General features: G+C 47.3%; 1 protein-coding gene across 1 annotated transcript in view; it reads left to right on the top strand.

The window, feature by feature from the left end:
* The window catches only part of LOC144487384 (deaminated glutathione amidase-like), a 112,055-nt gene that overhangs the window by 10,619 nt on the left and 79,269 nt on the right, over positions 1–22,167 (top strand). Inside the window, exon 3 of the mRNA XM_078205472.1 lies at positions 3,741–3,866. Within this exon, the coding sequence (XP_078061598.1) occupies positions 3,741–3,866 (126 nt within the window). The remainder of the gene's footprint in view (positions 1–3,740; positions 3,867–22,167) is intronic.

Below are 22,167 nucleotides of genomic sequence, written 5' to 3'. Positions count from 1 at the left end.
CGTGCTGTACCTGTCCTGGGAGTGTTTGATGGGGACAGTGGAGAGGGAGCTTTACTCTGTATCTAACCCTGTGCTGTACCTGTCCTGGGAGTGTTTGATGGGGACAGTGTAGAGGGAGCTTCACTCTGTATCTAACCCCGTGCTGTATCTGTCCTGGGAGTGTTTGATGGGGACAGTGTAGAGGGAGGTTTACTCTGTATCTAACCCCGTGCTGTACCTGTCCTGGGAGTGTTTGATGGGGACAGTGTAGAGGGAGCTTTACTCTGTATCTAACGCCGTGCTGTACCTGTGCTGGGAGTGTTTGATGGGGACAGTGTAGAGGGGGTTTACTCTGTATCGAACCCCATGCTGTATCTGTCCTGGGAGTGTTTGATGGGGACAGTGGAGAGGGAGGTTTACTCTGTATCTAACCCAATGCTGTACCTGTCCTGGGTGTGTTTGATGGGGACAGTGTAGAGGGAGTTTTACTCTGTATCTAACCCCATGCTGTACCTGTCCTGGGTGTGTTTGATGGGGACAGTGTAGAGGGGGTTTACTCTGTATCTAACCCCATACTGTACCTGTCCTGGGTGTGTTTGATGGGGACAGTGTAGAGGGAGGTTTCCTCTGTATTTAACCCCGTGCTGTACCTGTCCTGGGAGTGTTTGATGGGGACACTGTAGAGGGAGGTTTACTCTGTATCGAACCCCGTGCTGTACCTGTCCTGGGAGTGTTTGATGGGAAAGTGTAGAGGGAGCTTTACTCTGTATCTAACCCCGTGCTGTACCTGTCCTGGAAGTGTTTGATGGGGACAGTGTAGAGGGGGTTTACTCTGTATCTAACCCTGTGCTGTACCTGTCCTGCGAGTGTTTGATGGGGACAGTGTAGAGGGAGCTTTACTCTGGATCTAACCCCGTGCTGTACCTGTCCTGGGAGTGTTTGATGGGGACATTGTAGAGGGAGATTTACTCTGTATCTAACCCCGTGTGTACCTATCCTGGGAGAGTTTGATGGGAAAGTGTAAAGGGAGCTTTACTCTGTATCTAACCCCATGCTGGACCTGTCCTGGGAGTGTTTGATGGGGACACTGTAGAGGGAGGTTTACTCTGTATCTAACCCCATGCTGTACCTGTCCTGGGAGTGTTTGATGGGGACAGTGTAGAGGGAGATTTACTCTGTATCTAACCCCGTGCTGTACCTGTCCTGGGAGTGTTTGATGGGGACAGTGTAGAGGGAGGTTTACTCTGTATCTAACCCCGTGCTGTACCTGTCCTGGGAGTGTTTGATGGGGACAGTGTAGAGGGAGCTTTACTCTGTATCGAACCCCGTGCTGTACCTGTCCTGGGAGTGTTTGATGGGGACAGTGGAGAGGGAGCTTTACTCTGTATCTAACCCCGTCTGTATCTGTCCTGGGAGTGTTTGATGGGGACAGTGTAGAGGGAGGTTTACTCTGTATCTAACCCCGTGCTGTACCTGTCCTGGGAGTGTTTGATGGGGACAGTGTAGAGGGAGCTTTACTCTGTATCTCACCCCGTGCTGTACCTGTCCTAGGAGTGTTTGATGGGGACAGTGTAGAGGGAGATTTACTCTGTATCGAACCCCGTGCTGTACCTGTCCTGGGAGTGTTTGGTGGGGACAGTGTAGAGGGAGATTTACTCTGTATCTAACCCCGTGCTGTACCTGTCCTGGGAGTGTTTGATGGGGACAGTGTAGAGGGAGATTTACTCTGTATCTAACCCCGTGCTGTACCTGTCCTGGGAGTGTTTGGTGGGGACAGTGTAGAGGGAGATTTACTCTGTATCTAACCCCGTGCTGTACCTGTCCTGGGAGAGTTTGATGGGGACAGTGTAGACGGGGTTTACTCTGTATCTAACCCCATGCTGTACCTGTCCTGGGTGTGTTTGATGGGGACAGTGTAGAGGGAGTTTTACTCTGTATCTAACCCCATGCTGTACCTGTCCTGGGTGTGTTTGATGGGGACAGTGTAGAGGGGGTTTACTCTGTATCTAACCCCATACTGTACCTGTCCTGGGTGTGTTTGATGGGGACAGTGTAGAGGGAGGTTTACTCTGTATTTAACCCCGTGCGGTACCTGTCCTGGGAGTGTTTGATGGGGACACTGTAGAGGGAGGTTTACTCTGTATCGAACCCCGTGCTGTACCTGTCCTGGGAGTGTTTGATGGGAAAGTGTAGAGGGAGCTTTACTCTGTATCTAACCCCGTGCTGTACCTGTCCTGGAAGTGTTTGATGGGGACAGTGTAGAGGGGGTTTACTCTGTATCTAACCCTGTGCTGTACCTGTCCTGCGAGTGTTTGATGGGGACAGTGTAGAGGGAGCTTTACTCTGTATCTAACCCCGTGCTGTACCTGTCCTGGGAGTGTTTGATGGGGACATTGTAGAGGGAGATTTACTCTGTATCTAACCCCGTGTGTACCTATCCTGGGAGAGTTTGATGGGAAAGTGTAAAGGGAGCTTTACTCTGTATCTAACCCCATGCTGGACCTGTCCTGGGAGTGTTTGATGGGGACAGTGTAGAGGGAGCTTTACTCTGTATCTAACCCCATGCTGTACCTGTCCTGGGAGTGTTTGATGGGGACAGTGTAGAGGGAGATTTACTCTGTATCTAACCCCGTGCTGTACCTGTCCTGGGAGTGTTTGATGGGGACAGTGTAGAGGGAGGTTTACTCTGTATCTAACCCCGTGCTGTACCTGTCCTGGGAGTGTTTGATGGGGACAGTGTAGAGGGAGCTTTACTCTGTATCTAACCCCGTGCTGTACCTGTCCTGGCAGTGTTTGATGGGGACAGTGGAGAGGGAGCTTTACTCTGTATCTAACCCCGTCTGTATCTGTCCTGGGAGTGTTTGATGGGGACAGTGGAGAGGGAGGTTTACTCTGTATCTAACCCCGTGCTGTACCTGTCCTGGGAGTGTTTGATGGGGACAGTGTAGAGGGAGTTTTACTCTGTATCTAACCCCATGCTGTACCTGTCCTGGGTGTGTTTGATGGGGACAGTGTAGAGGGGGTTTACTCTGTATCTAACCCTGTGCTGTACCTGTCCTGGGAGTGTTTGATGGGGACAGTGTAGAGGGAGCTTTACTCTGTATCTCACCCCGTGCTGTACCTGTCCTGGGAGTGTTTGATGGGGACAGTGTAGAGGGAGATTTACTCTGTATCTAACCCCGTGCTGTACCTGTCCTGGGAGTGTTTGGTGGGGACAGTGTAGAGGGAGATTTCCTCTGTATCTAACCCCGTGCTGTACCTGTCCTGGGAGTGTTTGGTGGGGACAGTGTAGAGGGAGATTTACTCTGTATCTAACCCCGTGCTGTACCTGTCCTGGGAGAGTTTGATGGGGACAGTGTAGACGGGGTTTACTCTGTATCGAACCCCGTGCTGTACCTGTCCTGGGAGTGTTTGGTGGGGACAGTGTAGAGGGAGATTTACTCTGTATCTAACCCCGTGCTGTACCTGTCCTGGGAGTGTTTGATGGGGACAGTGTTGACGGGGTTTACTCTGTATCGAACCCCGTGCTGTACCTGTCCTGGGAGTGTTTGATGGGGACAGTGTAGAGGGAGATTTACTCTGTATCTTACCCCGTGCTGTACCTGTCCTGGGAGTGTTTGATGGGGACAGTGTAGACGGGGTTTACTCTGTATCTAACCCCGTGCTGTACCTGTCCTGGTTGTGTTTGATGGGGACAGTGTAGACGGGGTTTACTCTGTATCTAACCCCGTGCTGTACCTGTCCATCTTCTGCCCACTCAGCTTGGTCTTGCGATTTGTTATGACCTTCGTTTTCCTGAAATTTCACTTGTACTGACTGAAGCAGGAGCAGAAATCTTGACATTCCCATCAGCCTTCACCGTGACAACAGGATTAGCTCATTGGGAGGTTAGTGAGTTCAGTGTGTGTGAGCCCGGGTGTGAAGGAACATTCCTTTAATAGTGATTTCAGTGTGTGTGAGCCCGGGTGTGAAGAAACACTCCTTTAATAGTGATTTCAGTGTGTGTGAGCCCGGGTGTGAGGAAACACTCCTTTAATAGTGATTTCAGTGTGTGTGAGCCCGGGTGTGAAGGAACCCTCCTTTAATTGTGATTTCAGTGTGTGTGAGCCCGGGTGTGAAGGAACACTCCTTTAATAGTGATTTCAGTGTGTGTGAGCCCGGGTGTGAAGGAACATTCCTTTAATAGTGATTTCAGTGTGTGTGAGCCCGGGTGTGAAGGAACACTCCTTTAATAGTGATTTCTGTGTGTGTGAGCCCGGGTGTGAGGAAACACTCCTTTAATCGTGATTTCAGTGTGTGTGAGCCCGGGTGTGAAGGAACACTCCTTTAATAGTGATTTCAGTGTGTGTGAGCCCGGGTGTGAAGGAACACTCCTTTAATAGTGATTTCAGTGTGTGTGAGCCCGGGTGTGAGGAAACACTCCTTTAATAGTGATTTCAGTGTGTGTGAGCCCGGGTGTGAAGGAACACTCCTTTAATAGTGATTTCAGTGTGTGTGAGCCCGGGTGTGAGGAAACACTCCTTTAATAGTGATTTCAGTGTGTGTGAGCCCGGGTGTGAAGGAACCCTCCTTTAATAGTGATTTCAGTGTGTGTGAGCCCGGGTGTGAGGAACACTCCTTTAATAGTGATTTCAGTGTGTGTGAGCCCGGGTGTGAGGAAACACTCCTTTAATAGTGATTTCAGTGTGTGTGAGCCCGGGTGTGAAGGAACACTCCTTTAATAGTGATTTCAGTGTCTGTGAGCCCGGGTGTGAAGGAACACTCCTTTAATAGTGATTTCAGTGTGTGTGAGCCCGGGTGTGAAGGAACATTCCTTTAATAGTGATTTCAGTGTGTGTGAGCCCGGGTGTGAAGGAACACTCCTTTAATAGTGATTTCTGTGTGTGTGAGCCCGGGTGTGAGGAAACACTCCTTTAATCGTGATTTCAGTGTGTGTGAGCCCGGGTGTGAAGGAACACTCCTTTAATAGTGATTTCAGTGTGTGTGAGCCCGGGTGTGAAGGAACACTCCTTTAATAGTGATTTCAGTGTGTGTGAGCCCGGGTGTGAGGAAACACTCCTTTAATAGTGATTTCAGTGTGTGTGAGCCCGGGTGTGAAGGAACACTCCTTTAATAGTGATTTCAGTGTGTGTGAGCCCGGGTGTGAAGGAACACTCCTTTAATAGTGATTTCAGTGTGTGTGAGCCCGGGTGTGAGGAAACACTCCTTTAATAGTGATTTCAGTGTGTGTGAGCCCGGGTGTGAAGGAACACTCCTTTAATAGTGATTTCAGTGTGTGTGAGGCCGGGTGTGAGGAAACACTCCTTTAATAGTGATTTCAGTGTGTGTGAGCCCGGGTGTGAAGGAACACTCCTTTAATAGTGATTTCAGTGTGTGTGAGCCCGGGTGTGAAGGAACACTCCTTTAATAGTGATTTCAGTGTGTGTGAGCCCGGGTGTGAAGGAACACTCCTTTAATAGTGATTTCAGTGTGTGTGAGCCCGGGTGTGAGGAAACACTCCTTTAATAGTGATTTCAGTGTGTGTGAGCCCGGGTGTGAAGGAACACTCCTTTAATAGTGATTTCAGTGTCTGTGAGCCCGGGTGTGAAGGAACACTCCTTTAATAGTGATTTCAGTGTGTGTGAGCCCGGGTGTGAAGGAACATTCCTTTAATAGTGATTTCAGTGTGTGTGAGCCCGGGTGTGAAGGAGCACTCCTTTAATAGTGATTTCTGTGTGTGTGAGCCCGGGTGTGAGGAAACACTCCTTTAATAGTGATTTCAGTGTGTGTGAGCCCGGGTGTGAAGGAACATTCCTTTAATAGTGATTTCAGTGTGTGTGAGCCCGGGTGTGAAGGAACACTCCTTTAATAGTGATTTCTGTGTGTGTGAGCCCGGGTGTGAGGAAACACTCCTTTAATAGTGATTTCAGTGTGTGTGAGCCCGGGTGTGAAGGAACACTCCTTTAATAGTGATTTCAGTGTGTGTGAGCCCGGGTGTGAAGGAACACTCCTTTAATAGTGATTTCAGTGTGTGTGAGCCCGGGTGTGAGGAAACACTCCTTTAATAGTGATTTCAGTGTGTGTGAGCCCGGGTGTGAAGGAACACTCCTTTAATAGTGATTTCAGTGTGTGTGAGCCCGGGTGTGAAGGAACACTCCTTTAATAGTGATTTCAGTGTGTGTGTGAGCCGGGTGTGAGGAAACACTCCTTTAATAGTGATTTCAGTGTGTGTGAGCCCGGGTGTGAAGGAACACTCCTTTAATAGTGATTTCAGTGTGTGTGAGCCCGGGTGTGAGGAAACACTCCTTTAATAGTGATTTCAGTGTGTGTGAGCCCGGGTGTGAAGGAACACTCCTTTAATAGTGATTTCAGTGTGTGTGAGCCCGGGTGTGAAGGAACACTCCTTTAATAGTGATTTCAGTGTGTGTGAGCCCGGGTGTGAAGGAACACTCCTTTAATAGTGATTTCAGTGTGTGTGAGCCCGGGTGTGAAGGAACACTCCGTTAATAGTGATTTCAGTGTGTGTGAGCCTCGGGGTGAAGGAACACTCCTTTAATAGTGATTTCAGTGTGTGTGAGCCCAGGTGTGAAGGAACACTCCTTTAATAGTGATTTCAGTGTGTGTGAGCCCGGGTGTGAAGGAACACTCCTTTAATAGTGATTTCAGTATGTGTGAGCCCGGGTGTGAAGGAACACTCCTTTAATAGTGATTTCAGTGTGTGTGAGCCCGGGTGTGAGGAAACACTCCTTTAATCGTGATTTCAGTGTGTGTGAGCCCGGGTGTGAGGAACACTCCTTTAATAGTGATTTCAGTGTGTGAGACTGGGTGTGAAGGAACATTCCTTTAATAGTGATTTCAGTGTGTGTGAGACCGGGTGTGAAGGAACATTCCTTTAATAGTGAGTTCAGTGTGCGTGAGCCCGGGTGTGAAGGAACATTCCTTTAATAGTGAGTTCAGTGTGTGTGAGCCTGGGTGTGAAGGAACACTCCTTTAATTGTGAGTTCGGTGTGTGTGAGCCCGGGTGTGAAGGAACATTCCTTTAATAGTGAGTTCAGTGTGCGTGAGCCCGGGTGTGAAGGAACATTCCTTTAATAGTGAGTTCAGTGTGTGTGAGCCTGGGTGTGAAGGAACACTCCTTTAATTGTGAGTTCGGTGTGTGTGAGCCTGTGTGTGAAGGAACACTCCTTTAATAGTGATTTCAGTGTGTGTGAGCCTGGGTGTGAATGAACACTCCTTTAATAGTGATTTCAGTGTGTGTGAGCCTGGGTGTGAATGAACACTCCTTTAATAGTGATTTCAGTGTGTGAGCCCAGGTGTGAAGGAACACTCCTTTAATAGTGATTTCAGTGTGTGTGAGACCGGGTGTGAAGGAACACTCCTTTAATAGTGAGTTCAGTGTGTGTGTGAGCCCAGGTGTGAAGGAACACTCCTTTAATAGTGATTTCAGTGTGTGTGAGCCCGGGTGTGAAGGAACACTCGTTTAACAGTGATTTCAGTGTGTGTGAGTCCGGGTGTGAAGGAACACTCCTTTAACAGTGATTTCAGTGTGTGTGAGCCCGGGTGTGAAGGAACACTCCTTTAATAGTGAGTTCAGTGTGTGTGTGAGCCCAGGTGTGAAGGAACACTCCTTTAATAGTGATTTCAGTGTGTGTGAGCCCGGGTGTGAAGGAACACTCCTTTAACTGTGATTCCAGTGTGTGTGAGCCCGGGTGTGAAGGAACACTCCTTTAATAGTGAGTTCAGTGTGTGTGTGAGCCCAGGTGTGAAGGAACACTCCTTTAATAGTGATTTCAGTGTGTGTGAGCCCGGGTGTGAAGGAACACTCCTTTAATAGTGATTTCAGTGTGTGTGAGACCGGGTGTGAAGGAACACTCCGTTAATAGTGAGTTCAGTGTGTGTGTGAGCCCAGGTGTGAAGGAACACTCCTTTAATAGTGATTTCAGTGTGTGTGAGCCCGGGAGTGAAGGAACACCCCTTTAATAGTGATTTCAGTGTGTGTGAGCCTGGGTGTGAAGGAACACTCCTTTAATAGTGATTTCAGTGTGTGAGAACCCGGGTGTGAAGGAACACTCCTTTAACAGTGATTTCAGTGTGTGTGAGCCTGGGTGTGAATGAACACTCCTTTAATAGTGATTTCAGTGTGTGTGAGCCCGGGTGTGAAGGAACACTCCTTTAATCGTGATTTCAGTGTGTGTGAGCCTGTGTGTGAATGAACACTCCTTTAATAGTGATTTCAGTGTGTGAGCCTGGGTGTGAATGAACTCTCCTTTAACAGTGATTTCAGTGTGTGTGAGTCCGGGTGTGAAGGAACACTCCTTTAATAGTGATTTCAGCGTGTGTGAGCCCGGGTGTGAAGGAACACTCTTATAATAGTGATTTCAGTGTGTGTGAGCCCGGGTGTGATGGAACACTCCTTTAACAGTGATTTCAGTGTGTGTGAGTCCGGGTGTGAAGGAACACTCCTTTAATAGTGATTTCAGTGTGTGTGAGCACGGGTGTGAAGGAACACCCCTTTAATCGTGATTTCAGTGTGTGTGAGCCCGGGAGTGAAGGAACACTCCTTTAACAGTGATTTTAGTGTGTGTGAGCCCGGGTGTCAAGGAACACTCCTTTAATAGTGATTTCAGTGTGTGTGAGCCCGGGTGTGAAGGAACACTCCTTTAATAGTAATTTCAGTGTGTGTGAGCCCGGGTGTGAAGGAACACTCCTTTAATCGTGATTTCAGTGTGTGTGTGAGCCCGGGTGTGAAGGAACACTCCTTTAATAGTGATTTCAGTGTGTGTGAGCCTGGGTGTGAATGAACACTCCTTTAATAGTGATTTCAGTGTGTGTGAGCCTGGGTGTGAATGAACACTCCTTTAATAGTGATTTCAGTGTGTGAGCCCAGGTGTGAAGGAACACTCCTTTAATAGTGATTTCAATGTGTGTGAGCCTGGCTGTGAATGAACACTCCTTTAATAGTGATTTCAGTGTGTGTGAGCCCGGGTGTGAATGAACACTCCTTTAATAGTGATTTCAGTGTGTGTGAGCCCACGTGTGAAGGAACACTCCTTTAATCGTGATTTCAGTGTGTGTGTGAGCCCGGGTGTGAAGGAACACTCCTTTAATAGTGATTTCAGTGTGTGTGAGCCTGGGTGTGAATGAACACTCCTTTAATAGTGATTTCAGTGTGTGTGAGCCTGGGTGTGAATGAACACTCCTTTAATAGTGATTTCAGTGTGTGAGCCCAGGTGTGAAGGAACACTCCTTTAATAGTGATTTCAATGTGTGTGAGCCTGGGTGTGAAGGAACACTCCTTTAATCGTGATTTCAGTGTGTGTGAGCCCGGGTGTGAAGGAACATTCCTTTAATAGTGATTTCAGTGTGTGGGAGCCCGGGTGTGAAGGAAAACTCCTTTAATAGTGATTTCAGTGTGTGAGCCCGGGTGTGAAGGAACACTCCTTTAATAGTGATTTCAGTGTGTGAGCCCGGATGTGAAGGAACACTCCTTTAATAGTGATTTCAGTGTGTGAGAGCCTGGGTGTGAAGGAACACCCCTTTATCAGTGATATCATTGTGTGTGAGCCCGGGTGTGAAGGAACATTCCTTTAATAGTGATTTCAGTGTGTGAGAGCCTGGGTGTGAAGGAACACCCCTTTATCAGTGATTTCAGTGTGTGTGAGCCCGGGTGTGAAAGAACATTCCTTTAATAGTGATTTCAGTGTGTGTGAGCTCGGGTGTGAAGGAACACTCCTTTAATAGTGATTTCAGTGTGTGAGTGCCCGGGTGTGAAGGTACACTCCTTTAATAGTGATTTCAGTGTGTGTGTGAGCCCGGGTGTGAAGGAACATTCCTTTAATAGTGAGTTCAGTGTGTGTGAGCCTGGGTGTGAAGGAACACTCCTTTAATAGTGATTTCAGTGTGTGTGAGCCTGGGTGTGAAGGAACACTCCTTTAATAGTGATTTCAGTGTGTGTGAGCCCGGGTGTGAAGGAACACTCCTTTAATAGTGATTTCAGTGTGTGTGAGACCGGGTGTGAAGGAACACTCCGTTAATAGTGAGTTCAGTGTGTGTGTGAGCCCAGGTGTGAAGGAACACTCCTTTAATAGTGATTTCAGTGTGTGTGAGCCCGGGAGTGAAGGAACACCCCTTTCATAGTGATTTCAGTGTGTGTGAGCCTGGGTGTGAAGGAACACTCCTTTAATAGTGATTTCAGTGTGTGAGAACCCGGGTGTGAAGGAACACTCCTTTAATAGTGATTTCAGTGTGTGTGAGCCCGGGTGTGAAGGAACACTCCTTTAATAGTGATTTCAGTGTGTGTGAGCCTGGGTGTGAAGGAACACTCCTTTAATCGTGAGTTCAGTGTGTGTGAGCCTGGGTGTGAAGGAACACTCCTTTAATTGTGAGTTTGGTGTGTGTGAGCCTGTGTGTGAAGGAACACTCCTTTAATAGTGATTTCAGTGTGTGTGAGCCCGGGTGTGAAGGAACACTCCTTTAATAGTGATTTCAGTGTGTGTGAGCCCGGGTGTGAAGGAACACTCCTTTAATAGTGATTTCAGTGTGTGTGAGCCTGGGTGTGAAGGAACACTCCTTTAATAGTGATTTCAGTGTGTGTGAGCCCGGGTGTGATGGAACACTCCTTCAATTGTGATTTCAGTGTGTGTGAGCTCGGGTCTGAAGGAACACTCCTTTAATAGTGATTTCAGTGTGTGTGAGCCTGGGTGTGAAGGAACACTCCTTTAATAGTGATTTCAGTGTGTGTGAGCCCGGGTGTGAAGGAACACTCCTTCAATTGTGATTTCAGTGTGTGTGAGCTCGGGTCTGAAGGAACACTCCTTTAATAGTGATTTCAGTGTGTGTGAGCCTGGGTGTGAAGGAACACTCCTTTAATAGTGATTTCAGTGTGTGTGAGACCGGGTGTGAAGGAACACTCCTTTAATAGTGATTTCAGTGTGTGTGAGCCCGGGTGTGAAGGTACACTCCTTTAATAGTGATTTCAGTGTGTGTGTGAGCCCGGGTGTGAAGGAACATTCCTTTAATAGTGAGTTCAGTGTGTGTGAGCCTGGGTGTGAAGGAACACTCCTTTAATAGTGATTTCAGTGTGTGTGAGCCCGGGTGTGAAGGAACACTCCTTTAATCGTGATTTCAGTGTGTGTGAGCCTGGGTGTGAATGAACACTCCTTTAATAGTAATTTCAGTGTGTGAGCCCGGGTGTGATGGAACATTCCTTTAATAGTGAGTTCAGTGTGTGTGAGCCTGGGTGTGAAGGAACACTCCTTTAATAGTGATTTCAGTGTGTGTGAGCCCGGGTGTGAAGGAACACTCCTTTAATAGTGATTTCAGTGTGTGTGAGCTCGGGTCTGAAGGAACACTCCTTTAATAGTGATTTCAGTGTGTGTGAGCCTGGGTGTGAAGGAACACTCCTTTAATAGTGATTTCAGTGTGTGTGAGACCGGGTGTGAAGGAACACTCCTTTAATAGTGAGTTCAGTGTGTGTGTGAGCCCAGGTGTGAAGGAACACTCCTTTAACAGTGATTTCAGTGTGTGTGAGCCCGGGTATGAAGGAACACTCCTTTAATAGTGATTTCAGCGTGTGTGAGCTCGGGAGTGAAGGAACACTCCTTTAACAGTGATTTCAGTGTGTGTGAGTCCGGGTGTGAATGAACACCCCTTCAATAGTGATTTCAGTGTGTGTGAGCCTGGGTGTGAATGAACTCTCCTTTAACAGTGATTTCAGTGTGTGTGAGTCCGGGTGTGAAGGAACACTCCTTTAATTGTGATTTCAGCGTGTGTGAGCCCGGCTGTGAAGGAACACCCCTTTAATAGTGATTTCAGTGTGTGTGAGCCCGGGTGTGAAGGAACACTCCTTTAACAGTGATTTCAGTGTGTGTGAGTCCGGGTGTGAAGGAACACTCCTTTAATAGTGATTTCAGTGTGTGTGAGCACGGGTGTGAAGGAACACTCCTTTAATAGTGATTTCAGTGTGTGTGAGCCCAGGTGTGAAGGAACACTCCTTTAATAGTGATTTCAGTGTGTGTGTGAGCCCGGGTGTGAAGGAACACTCCTTTAATAGTGATTTCAGTGTGTGTGAGCCTGGGTGTGAATGAACACTCCTTTAATAGTGATTTCAGTGTGTGTGAGCCTGGGTGTGAATGAACACTCCTTTAATAGTGATTTCAGTGTGTGAGCCCAGGTGTGAAGGAACACTCCTTTAATAGTGATTTCAGTGTGTGTGAGCCTGGGTGTGAAGGAACACTCCTTTAATAGTGATTTCAGTGTGTGTGAGCCCGGGTGTGAAGGAACATTCCTTTAATAGTGATTTCAGTGTGTGGGAGCCCGGGTGTGAAGGAAAACTCCTTTAATAGTGATTTCAGTGTGTGAGCCCGGGTGTGAAGGAACACTCCTTTAATCGTGATTTCAGTGTGTGAGCCCGGATGTGAAGGAACACTCCTTTAATAGTGATTTCAGTGTGTGAGAGCCTGGGTGTGAAGGAACACCCCTTTATCAGTGATTTCAGTGTGTGTGTGCCCGGGTGTGAAGGAACATTCCTCTAAGAGTGATTTCAGTGTGTGAGAGCCTGGGTGTGAAGGAACACCCCTTTATCAGTGATTTCAGTGTGTGTGAGCCCGGGTGTGAAGGAACATTCCTTTAATAGTGATTTCAGTGTGTGTGAGCTCGGGTGTGAAGGAACACTCCTTTAATAGTGATTTCAGTGTGTGAGAGCCCGGGTGTGAAGGTACACTCCTTTAATAGTGATTTCAGTATGTGTGTGAGCCCGGGTGTGAAGGAACATTCCTTGAATAGTGAGTTCAGTGTGTGTGAGCCTGGGTGTGAAGGAACACTCCTTTAATAGTGATTTCAGTGTGTGTGAGCCTGGGTGTGAAGGAACACTCCTTTAATAGTGATTTCAGTGTGTGTGAGACTGGGTGTGAAGGAACACTCCTTTAATAGTGATTTCAGTGTGTGTGTGCGCCCTGGTGTGAAGGAACACTCCTTTAATTGTGATTTCAGTGTGTGTGAACCCGGGTGTGAATGAACACTCCTTTCATAGTGATTTCAGTGTGTGTGAGCCCGGGTGTGAAGGAACACTTCTTTAATAGTGATTTGTGTGTGTGTGAGCCTGGGTGTGAAGGAACACTCCTTTAACAGTGATTTCAGTGTGTGTGAGCCCGGGTGTGAAGGAACACTCCTTTCATAGTGATTTCAGTGTGTGTGAGCCCGGGTGTGAAGGAACACTCCTTTAATAGTGATTTCAGTGTGTGTGAGCCCGGGTGTGACGGAACACTCCTTTAATAGTGATTTCAGTGTGTGTGAGCCCGGGTGTGAAGGAACACTCCTTTTATAGTGATTTCAGTGTGTGTGAGCCCGGGTGTGAAGGAACACTCCTTTTATAGTGATTTCAGTGTCGGTGAGCCCGGGTGTGAAGGAACACTCCTTTAATAGTGATTTCAGTGTGTGTGAGACCAGGTGTGAAGGGACACTCCTTTAATAGTGATTTCGGTGTGTGTGAGACCGGGTGTGAAGGGACACTCCTTTAATAGTGATTTCGGTGTGTGTGAGACCGGGTGTGAAGGAACACTCCTTTAATAGTGATTTCAGTGTGTGTGTGAGCCCGGGTGTGAAGGAACACTCCTTTAACAGTGATTTCAGTGTGTGAGAGCCCGGGTGTGAAGGGACACTCCTTTAATAGTGATTTCGGTGTGTGTGAGACCGGGTGTGAAGGAACACTCCTTTAATAGTGATTTCAGTGTGTGTGTGAGCCCGGGTGTGAAGGAACACTCCTTTAATAGTGATTTCAGTGTGTGTGAGCCCGGGAGTGAAGGAACTCTCCTTTAATAGTGGTTTCAGTGTGTGTGAGCCCGGGAGTGAAGGAACACTCCTTTAACAGTGATTTCAGTGTGTGTGAGCCCGGGTGTGAAGGAACACCCCTTTAAAGTGATTTCAGTGTGTGTGAGCCTGGGTGTGAAGGAACACTCCTTTAATATGAGTTCAGTGTGTGTGAGCCTGGGTGTGAATGAACACTCCTTTAATAGTGATTTGTGTGTGTGTGAGCCTGGGTGTGAAGGAACACTCCTTTAATAGTGATTTCAGTGTGTGTGAGCCCGGGTGTGAAGGAACCCTCCTTTAATAGTGATTTCAGTGTGTGAGAACCCGGGTGTGACGGAACACTCCTTTAATAGTGATTTCAGTGTGTGAGACCAGGTGTGAAGGAACACTCCTTTAATAGTGATTTCAGTGTGTGTGAGCCCGGGAGTGAAGGAACACCCCTTTAATAGTGATTTCAGTGTGTGTGAGCCCGGGTGTGAAGGAACACCCCTTTAATAGTGATTTCAGTGTGTGTGAGCCTGAGTGTGAATGAACACTCCTTTAACAGTGATGTCAGTGTGTGTGAGCCCGGGTGTGAAGGAACACTCCTTTAATAGTGATTTCAGTGTGTGTGAGCCTGGGTGTGAAGGAACACCCCTTTAAAGTGATTTCAGTGTGTGTGAGCCTGGGTGTGAATGAAAACTCCTTTCATAGTGATTTCAGTGTGTGAGCCCGGGTGTGAAGGAACACTCCTTTAATAGTGAGTTCAGTGTGTGTGAGCATAGGTGTGAAGGAACACTCCTTTAATAGTGATTTCTGTGTGTGTGAGCCCAGGTGTGAAGGAACACTCCTTTAATAGTGAGTTCAGTGTGTGTGAGCATGGGTGTGAAGGAACACTCCTTAAATAGTGAGTTCGGAATGTGTGAGCCTGGGTGTGAAGGAACACTCCTTTAATAGTGATTTCAGTGTGTGTGAGCCCGGGTGTGAAGGAACATTCCTTTAATAGTGAGTTCAGTGTGTGTGAGCATGGGTGTGAAGGAACACTCCTTTAATAGTGAGTTCGGTGTGTGTGAGCCTGGGTGTGAAGGAACACTCCTTTAATAGTGATTTCAGTGTGTGTGAGCCCGGGTGTGAAGGAACACTACTTTAATAGTGATTTCAGTGTGTGTGAGACCGGGTGTGAAGGAACACTCCTTTAATAGTGATTTCAGTGTGTGTGAGCCCGGGTGTGAAGGAACACTCCTTTAATAGTGAGTTCAGTGTGTGTGTGAGCCCAGGTGTGAAGGAACACTCCTTTCATAGGGATTTCAGTGTGTGTGAGCCCGGGTGTAAAGGAACACTCCTTTAATAGTGATTTCAGTGTGTGTGAGCCCGGGTGTGAAGGAACACTCCTTTAATAGTGATTTCAGTGTGTATGAGCCCGGGTGTGAAGGAACACTCCTTTAATAGTGATTTCAGTGTGTGTGAGACCGGGTGTGAAGGAACACTCCTTTAATAGTGATTTCATTGTGTGTGAGCCCGGGTGTGAAGGAACACTCCTTTAATAGTGATTTCAGTGTGTGTGAGCCTGGGTGTGAAGGAACACTCCTTTAACAGTGATTTCAGTGTGTATGAGCCCGGGTGTGAAGGAACACTCCTTTAATAGTGATTTCAGTGTGTGTGAGCCCGGGTGTGAAGGAACACTCCTTTAATGGTGATTTCAGTGTGTGTGAGCCCGGGTGTGAGGAACACTCCTTTTATAGTGATTTCAGTGTGTGTGAGCCCGGGTGTGAAGGAACACTCTTTTAATAGTGATTGTAGTGTGTGTGAGCCCGGGACTGAAGGAACACTCCTTTAATAGTGATTTCAGTGTGTGTGAGACTGGGTGTGAAGGAACATTCCTTTAATCGTGATTTCAGTGTGTGTGAGCCTGGGTGTGAAGGAACACTCCTTTAATAGTGATTTCAGTGTGTGTGTGAGCCCGGGTGTGAAGGAACATTCCTTGAATAGTGAGTTCAGTGTGTGTGAGCCCGGGTGTGAAGGAATACTCCTTTAATAGTGATTTCAGTGTGTGTGAGCCCGGGTGTGAAGGAACACTCCGTTAATAGTGATTTCAGTGTGTGAGCTCGGGTGTGAAGGAACACTCCTTTAATAGTGATTTCAGTGTGTGTGAGCCCGGGTCTGATGGAATACTCCTTTAATAGTGATTTCTGTGTGTGTGAGACTGGGTGTGAAGGAACATTCCTTTAATCGTGATTTCAGTGTGTGTGAGCCTGGGTGTGAAGGAACACTCCTTTAATAGTGATTTCAGTGTGTGTGTGAGCCCGGGTGTGAAGGAACATTCCTTGAATAGTGAGTTCAGTGTGTGTGAGCCTGGGTGTGAAGGAACACTCCTTTAATAGTGATTTCAGTGTGTGTGAGACCGGGTGTGAAGGAACACTCCTTTAATAGTGATTTCAGTGTGTGTGAGCCTGGGTGTGAAGGAACACTCCTTTAACAGTGATTTCAGTGTTTGTGAGCCCGGGAGTGAAGGAACACTCCTTTAATAGTGATTTCAGTGTGTGTGAACTCGGGAGTGAAGGAACACCCCTTTATTGTGATTTCAGTGTGTGTGAGCCTGGGTGTGAAGGAACACTCCTTTAATAGTGATTTCAGTGTGTGTGAACCCGGGTGTGAAGGAACACTCCTTTAATAGTGATTTCAGTGTGTGTGAGCCCGGGTGTGAAGGAACACTCCTTTAACAGTGATTTCAGTGTGTGTGAGCCCGGGTGTGAAAGAACACCCCTTTAATAGTGATTTCAGTGTGTGTGAGTCTGGGTGTGAATGAACACTCCTTTAACAGTGACTTCAGTGTGTGTGAGCCCAGGTGTGATGGAACACCCCTTTAAAGTGATTTCAGTGTGTGTGAGCCCGGGTGTGAAGGAACACTCCTTTTATAGTGAGGTCAGTGTGTGTGAGCCCGGGTGTGAAGGAACACTCCTTTAATAGTGATTTCAGTGAGTGTGAGCCCGGGTGTGAAGGAACACTCCTTTAATTGTGATTTCAGTGTGTGTGAGCCCGGGTGTGAAGGAACACTCCTTTAATAGTGAGTTCAGTGTGTGTGAGCCTGGGTGTGAATGAACACTCCTTTAATAGTGATTTCAGTGTGTGTGAGCCCGGGTGTGAAGGAACACTCCTTTAATAGTGATTTCAGTGTGTGTGAGCCTGGGTGTGAATGAACACTCCTTTAATAGTGATTTCAGTGTGTGAGCCCGGGTGTGAAGGAACACTCCTTTAATAGTGATTTCAGTGTGTGTGAGCCCGGGTGTGAAGGAACACTCCTTTAATTGTGATTTCAGTGTGTGAGCCCGGGTGTGAAGGAACACTCCTTTAATAGTGATTTCAGTGTGTGTGAGCCCGGGTGTGTTGGAACATTCCTTTAATAGTGAGTTCAGTGTGTGTGAGCCTGGGTGTGAAGGAACACTCCTTTAAGAGTGAGTTCAGTGTGTGTGTGAGCCCAGGTGTGAAGGAACACTCCTTTAATACTGATTTCAGTGTGTGTGAGCCCGGGTGTGAAGGAACACTCCTTTAACAGTGATTTCAGTGTGTGTGAGCCCGGGTGTGAAGGAACACTCCTTTCATAGTGATTTCAGTGTGTGTGAGCCCGGATGTGAAGGAACACTCCTTTAATAGTGATTTCAGTGTGTGTGAGCCTGGGTGTGAGGAAACACTCCTTTAATAGTGATTTCAGTGTGTGTGAGCCCGGGTGTGAAGGAACACTCCTTTAATAGTGATTTCAGTGTGTGTGAGTCCGGGTGTGAAGGAACAATCGTTTAACAGTGATTTCAGTGTGTGTGAGCCCGGGTGTGAAGGAACACTCCTTTAATAGTGATTTCAGTGTGTGTGAGCCCGGGACTGAAGGAACACCCCTTTAATAGTGATTTCAGTGTGTGTGAGCCTGGGTGTGAAGGAACACTCCTTTAATCGTGATTTCAGTGTGTGTGAACCCGGGTGTGAAGGAACACTCCTTTAATAGTGATTTCAGTGTGTGTGAGCCCGGGTCTGATGGAATACTCCTTTAATAGTGATTTCTGTGTGTGTGAGACTGGGTGTGAAGGAACATTCCTTTAATCGTGATTTCAGTGTGTGTGAGCCTGGGTGTGAAGGAACACTCCTTTAATAGTGATTTCAGTGTGTGTGTGAGCCCGGGTGTGAAGGAACATTCCTTGAATAGTGAGTTCAGTGTGTGTGAGCCTGGGTGTGAAGGAACACTCCTTTAATAGTGATTTCAGTGTGTGTGAGACCGGGTGTGAAGGAACACTCCTTTAATAGTGATTTCAGTGTGTGTGAGCCTGGGTGTGAAGGAACACTCCTTTAACAGTGATTTCAGTGTTTGTGAGCCCGGGAGTGAAGGAACACTCCTTTAATAGTGATTTCAGTGTGTGTGAACTCGGGAGTGAAGGAACACCCCTTTATTGTGATTTCAGTGTGTGTGAGCCTGGGTGTGAAGGAACACTCCTTTAATAGTGATTTCAGTGTGTGTGAACCCGGGTGTGAAGGAACACTCCTTTAATAGTGATTTCAGTGTGTGTGAGCCCGGGTGTGAAGGAACACTCCTTTAACAGTGATTTCAGTGTGTGTGAGCCCGGGTGTGAAAGAACACCCCTTTAATAGTGATTTCAGTGTGTGTGAGTCTGGGTGTGAATGAACACTCCTTTAACAGTGACTTCAGTGTGTGTGAGCCCAGGTGTGATGGAACACCCCTTTAAAGTGATTTCAGTGTGTGTGAGCCCGGGTGTGAAGGAACACTCCTTTTATAGTGAGGTCAGTGTGTGTGAGCCCGGGTGTGAAGGAACACTCCTTTAATAGTGATTTCAGTGAGTGTGAGCCCGGGTGTGAAGGAACACTCCTTTAATTGTGATTTCAGTGTGTGTGAGCCCGGGTGTGAAGGAACACTCCTTTAATAGTGAGTTCAGTGTGTGTGAGCCTGGGTGTGAATGAACACTCCTTTAATAGTGATTTCAGTGTGTGTGAGCCCGGGTGTGAAGGAACACTCCTTTAATAGTGATTTCAGTGTGTGTGAGCCTGGGTGTGAATGAACACTCCTTTAATAGTGATTTCAGTGTGTGAGCCCGGGTGTGAAGGAACACTCCTTTAATAGTGATTTCAGTGTGTGTGAGCCCGGGTGTGAAGGAACACTCCTTTAATTGTGATTTCAGTGTGTGAGCCCGGGTGTGAAGGAACACTCCTTTAATAGTGATTTCAGTGTGTGTGAGCCCGGGTGTGTTGGAACATTCCTTTAATAGTGAGTTCAGTGTGTGTGAGCCTGGGTGTGAAGGAACACTCCTTTAAGAGTGAGTTCAGTGTGTGTGTGAGCCCAGGTGTGAAGGAACACTCCTTTAATACTGATTTCAGTGTGTGTGAGCCCGGGTGTGAAGGAACACTCCTTTAACAGTGATTTCAGTGTGTGTGAGCCCGGGTGTGAAGGAACACTCCTTTCATAGTGATTTCAGTGTGTGTGAGCCCGGATGTGAAGGAACACTCCTTTAATAGTGATTTCAGTGTGTGTGAGCCTGGGTGTGAGGAAACACTCCTTTAATAGTGATTTCAGTGTGTGTGAGCCCGGGTGTGAAGGAACACTCCTTTAATAGTGATTTCAGTGTGTGTGAGTCCGGGTGTGAAGGAACAATCGTTTAACAGTGATTTCAGTGTGTGTGAGCCCGGGTGTGAAGGAACACTCCTTTAATAGTGATTTCAGTGTGTGTGAGCCCGGGACTGAAGGAACACCCCTTTAATAGTGATTTCAGTGTGTGTGAGCCTGGGTGTGAAGGAACACTCCTTTAATCGTGATTTCAGTGTGTGTGAACCCGGGTGTGAAGGAACACTCCTTTAATAGTGATTTCAGTGTGTGTGAGCCCGGGTGTGAAGGAACACCCCTTTAATAGTAATTTCAGTGTGTGTTAGTCTGGATGTGAATGAACACCCCTTTAATAGTGATTTCAGTGTGTGTGAGCCTGGGTGTGAAGGAACACTCCTTTAACAGTGACTTCAGTGTGTGTGAGCCCAGGTGTGAAGGAACACCCCTTTAAAGTGATTTCAGTGTGTGTGAGCCCGGGTGTGAAGGAACACTCCTTTTATAGTGAGTTCAGTGTGTGTGAGCCCGGGTGTGAAGGAACACTCCTTTAATAGTGATTTCAGTGTGTGTGAGCCCGGGTGTGAAGGAACACTCCTTTAATAGTGAGTTCAGTGTGTGTGAGCCTGGGTGTGAATGAACACTCCTTTAATAGTGATTTCAGTGTGTGTGAGCCCGGGTGTGAAGGAACACTCCTTTAATATTGATTTCAGTGTGTGTGAGCCCGGGTGTGAATGAACACTCCTTTAATAGTGATTTCAGTGTGTGAGCCCGGGTGTGAAGGAACACTCCTTCAATAGTGATTTCAGTGTGTGTGAGCCCGGGTGTGAAGGAACACTCCTTTAATAGTGATTTCAGTGTGTGAGCCCGGGTGTGAAGGAACACTCCTTTAATAGTGATTTCAGTGTGTGTGAGCCTGGGTGTGAATGAACACTCCTTTAATAGTGATTTCAGTGTGTGAGCCCGGGTGTGAAGGAACACTCCTTCAATAGTGATTTCAGTGTGTGTGAGCCCGGGTGTGAAGGAACACTCCTTTAATAGTGATTTCAGTGTGTGAGCCCGGGTGTGATGGAACACTCCTTTCATAGTGATTTCAGTGTGTGTGAGCCCGGGTGTGATGGAACATTCCTTTAATTGTGAGTTCAGTGTGTGTGAGCCTGGGTGTGAAGGAACACTCCTTTAATAGTGAGTTCAGTGTGTGTGTGAGCCCAGGTGTGAAGGAACACTCCTTTAACACTGATTTCAGTGTGTGTGAGCCCGGGTGTGAAGGAACACTCCTTTAACAGTGATTCCAGTGTGTGTGAGCCCGGGTGTGAAGGAACACTCCTTTAATAGTGATTTCAGTGTGTGTGAGCCCGGGTGTGAAGGAACACTCCTTTAATAGTGATTTCAGTGTGTGTGAGACCGGGTGTGAAGGAACACTCCTTTAAGAGTGAGTTCAGTGTGTGTGTGAGCCCGGGTCTGAAGGAACACCCCTTTAATAGTGATTTCAGTGTGTGTGAGCCTGGGTGTGAAGGAACACCCCTTTAAAGTGATTTCAGTGTGTGTGAGCCTGGGTGTGAATGAACACTCCTTTAATAGTGATTTCAGTGTGTGTGAGCCCGGCTGTGAAGGAACATTCCTTTAATAGTGAGTTCAGTGTGTGTGAGCCCGGGTGTGAAGGAACACTCCTTTCATAGTGATTTCAGTGTGTGTGAGCCTGGGTGTGAATGAACACTCCTTTAATAGTGATTTCAGTGTGTGAGCCCGGGTGTGAAGGAACACTCCTTTCATAGTGATTTCAGTGTGTGTGAGACCGGGTGTGAAGGAACACTCCTTTAATAGTGATTTCAGTGTGTGAGCCCGGGTGTGAAGGAACACTCCTTTAATAGTGATTTCAGTGTGTGTGAGCCCGGGTGTGATGGAACATTCCTTTAATAGTGAGTTCAGTGTGTGTGAGCCCGGGTGTGAAGGAACACTCCTTTAAGAGTGAGTTCAGTGTGTGTGTGAGCCCAGGTGTGAAGGAACACTCCTTTAATACTGATTTCAGTGTGTGTGAGCCCGGGTGTGAAGGAACACTCCTTTAACAGTGATTCCAGTGTGTGTGAGCCCGGGTGTGAAGGAACACTCCTTTAATAGTGATTTCAGTGTGTGTGAGCCCGGGTGTGAAGGAACACTCCTTTCAGAGTGAGTTCAGTGTGTGTGTGAGCCCGGGTGTGAAGGAACACCCCTTTAATAGTGATTTCAGTGTGTGTGAGCCTGGGTGTGAAGGAACACCCCTTTAAAGTGATTTCAGTGTGTTTGAGCCTGGGTGTGAATGAACACTCCTTTAATAGTAATTTCAGTGTGTGTGAGCCCGGGTGTGAAGGAACACTCCTTTAATAGTGAGTTCGGTGTGTGTGAGCCTGGGTGTGAAGGAACACTCCTTTAATAGTGAGTTCAGTGTGTGTGTGTGAGCCCAGGTGTGAAGGAACACTCCTTTAATAGTGATTTCAGTGTGTGTGAGCCTGGGTGTGAAGGAACACTCCTTTAATAGTGATTTCAGTGTGTGTGAGCCTGGGTGTGAAGGAACACTCCTTTAATAGTGAGTTCAGTGTGTGTGTGAGCCCAGGTGTGAAGGAACACTCCTTTAATAGTGATTTCAGTGTGTGTGAGCCCGGGTGTGAAGGAACACTCCTTTGATAGGGATTTCAGTGTGTGTGAGCCCGCGTGTGAAGGAACACTCCTTTAACAGTGATTCCCGTGTGTGTGAGCCCGGGTGTGAAGGAACACTCCTTTAATAGTGAGTTCAGTGTGTGTGTGAGCCCAGGTGAAGGAACACTCCTTTAATAATGAGTTCAGTGTGTGTGTGAGCC

Source organism: Mustelus asterias, unplaced genomic scaffold, assembly GCF_964213995.1.
Source record: "Mustelus asterias unplaced genomic scaffold, sMusAst1.hap1.1 HAP1_SCAFFOLD_764, whole genome shotgun sequence".
NCBI lineage: Eukaryota > Metazoa > Chordata > Chondrichthyes > Carcharhiniformes > Triakidae > Mustelus > Mustelus asterias.
Note: the sequence above shows the minus strand (reverse complement) of the source record. Positions and strands in the feature narration are given on the sequence as shown.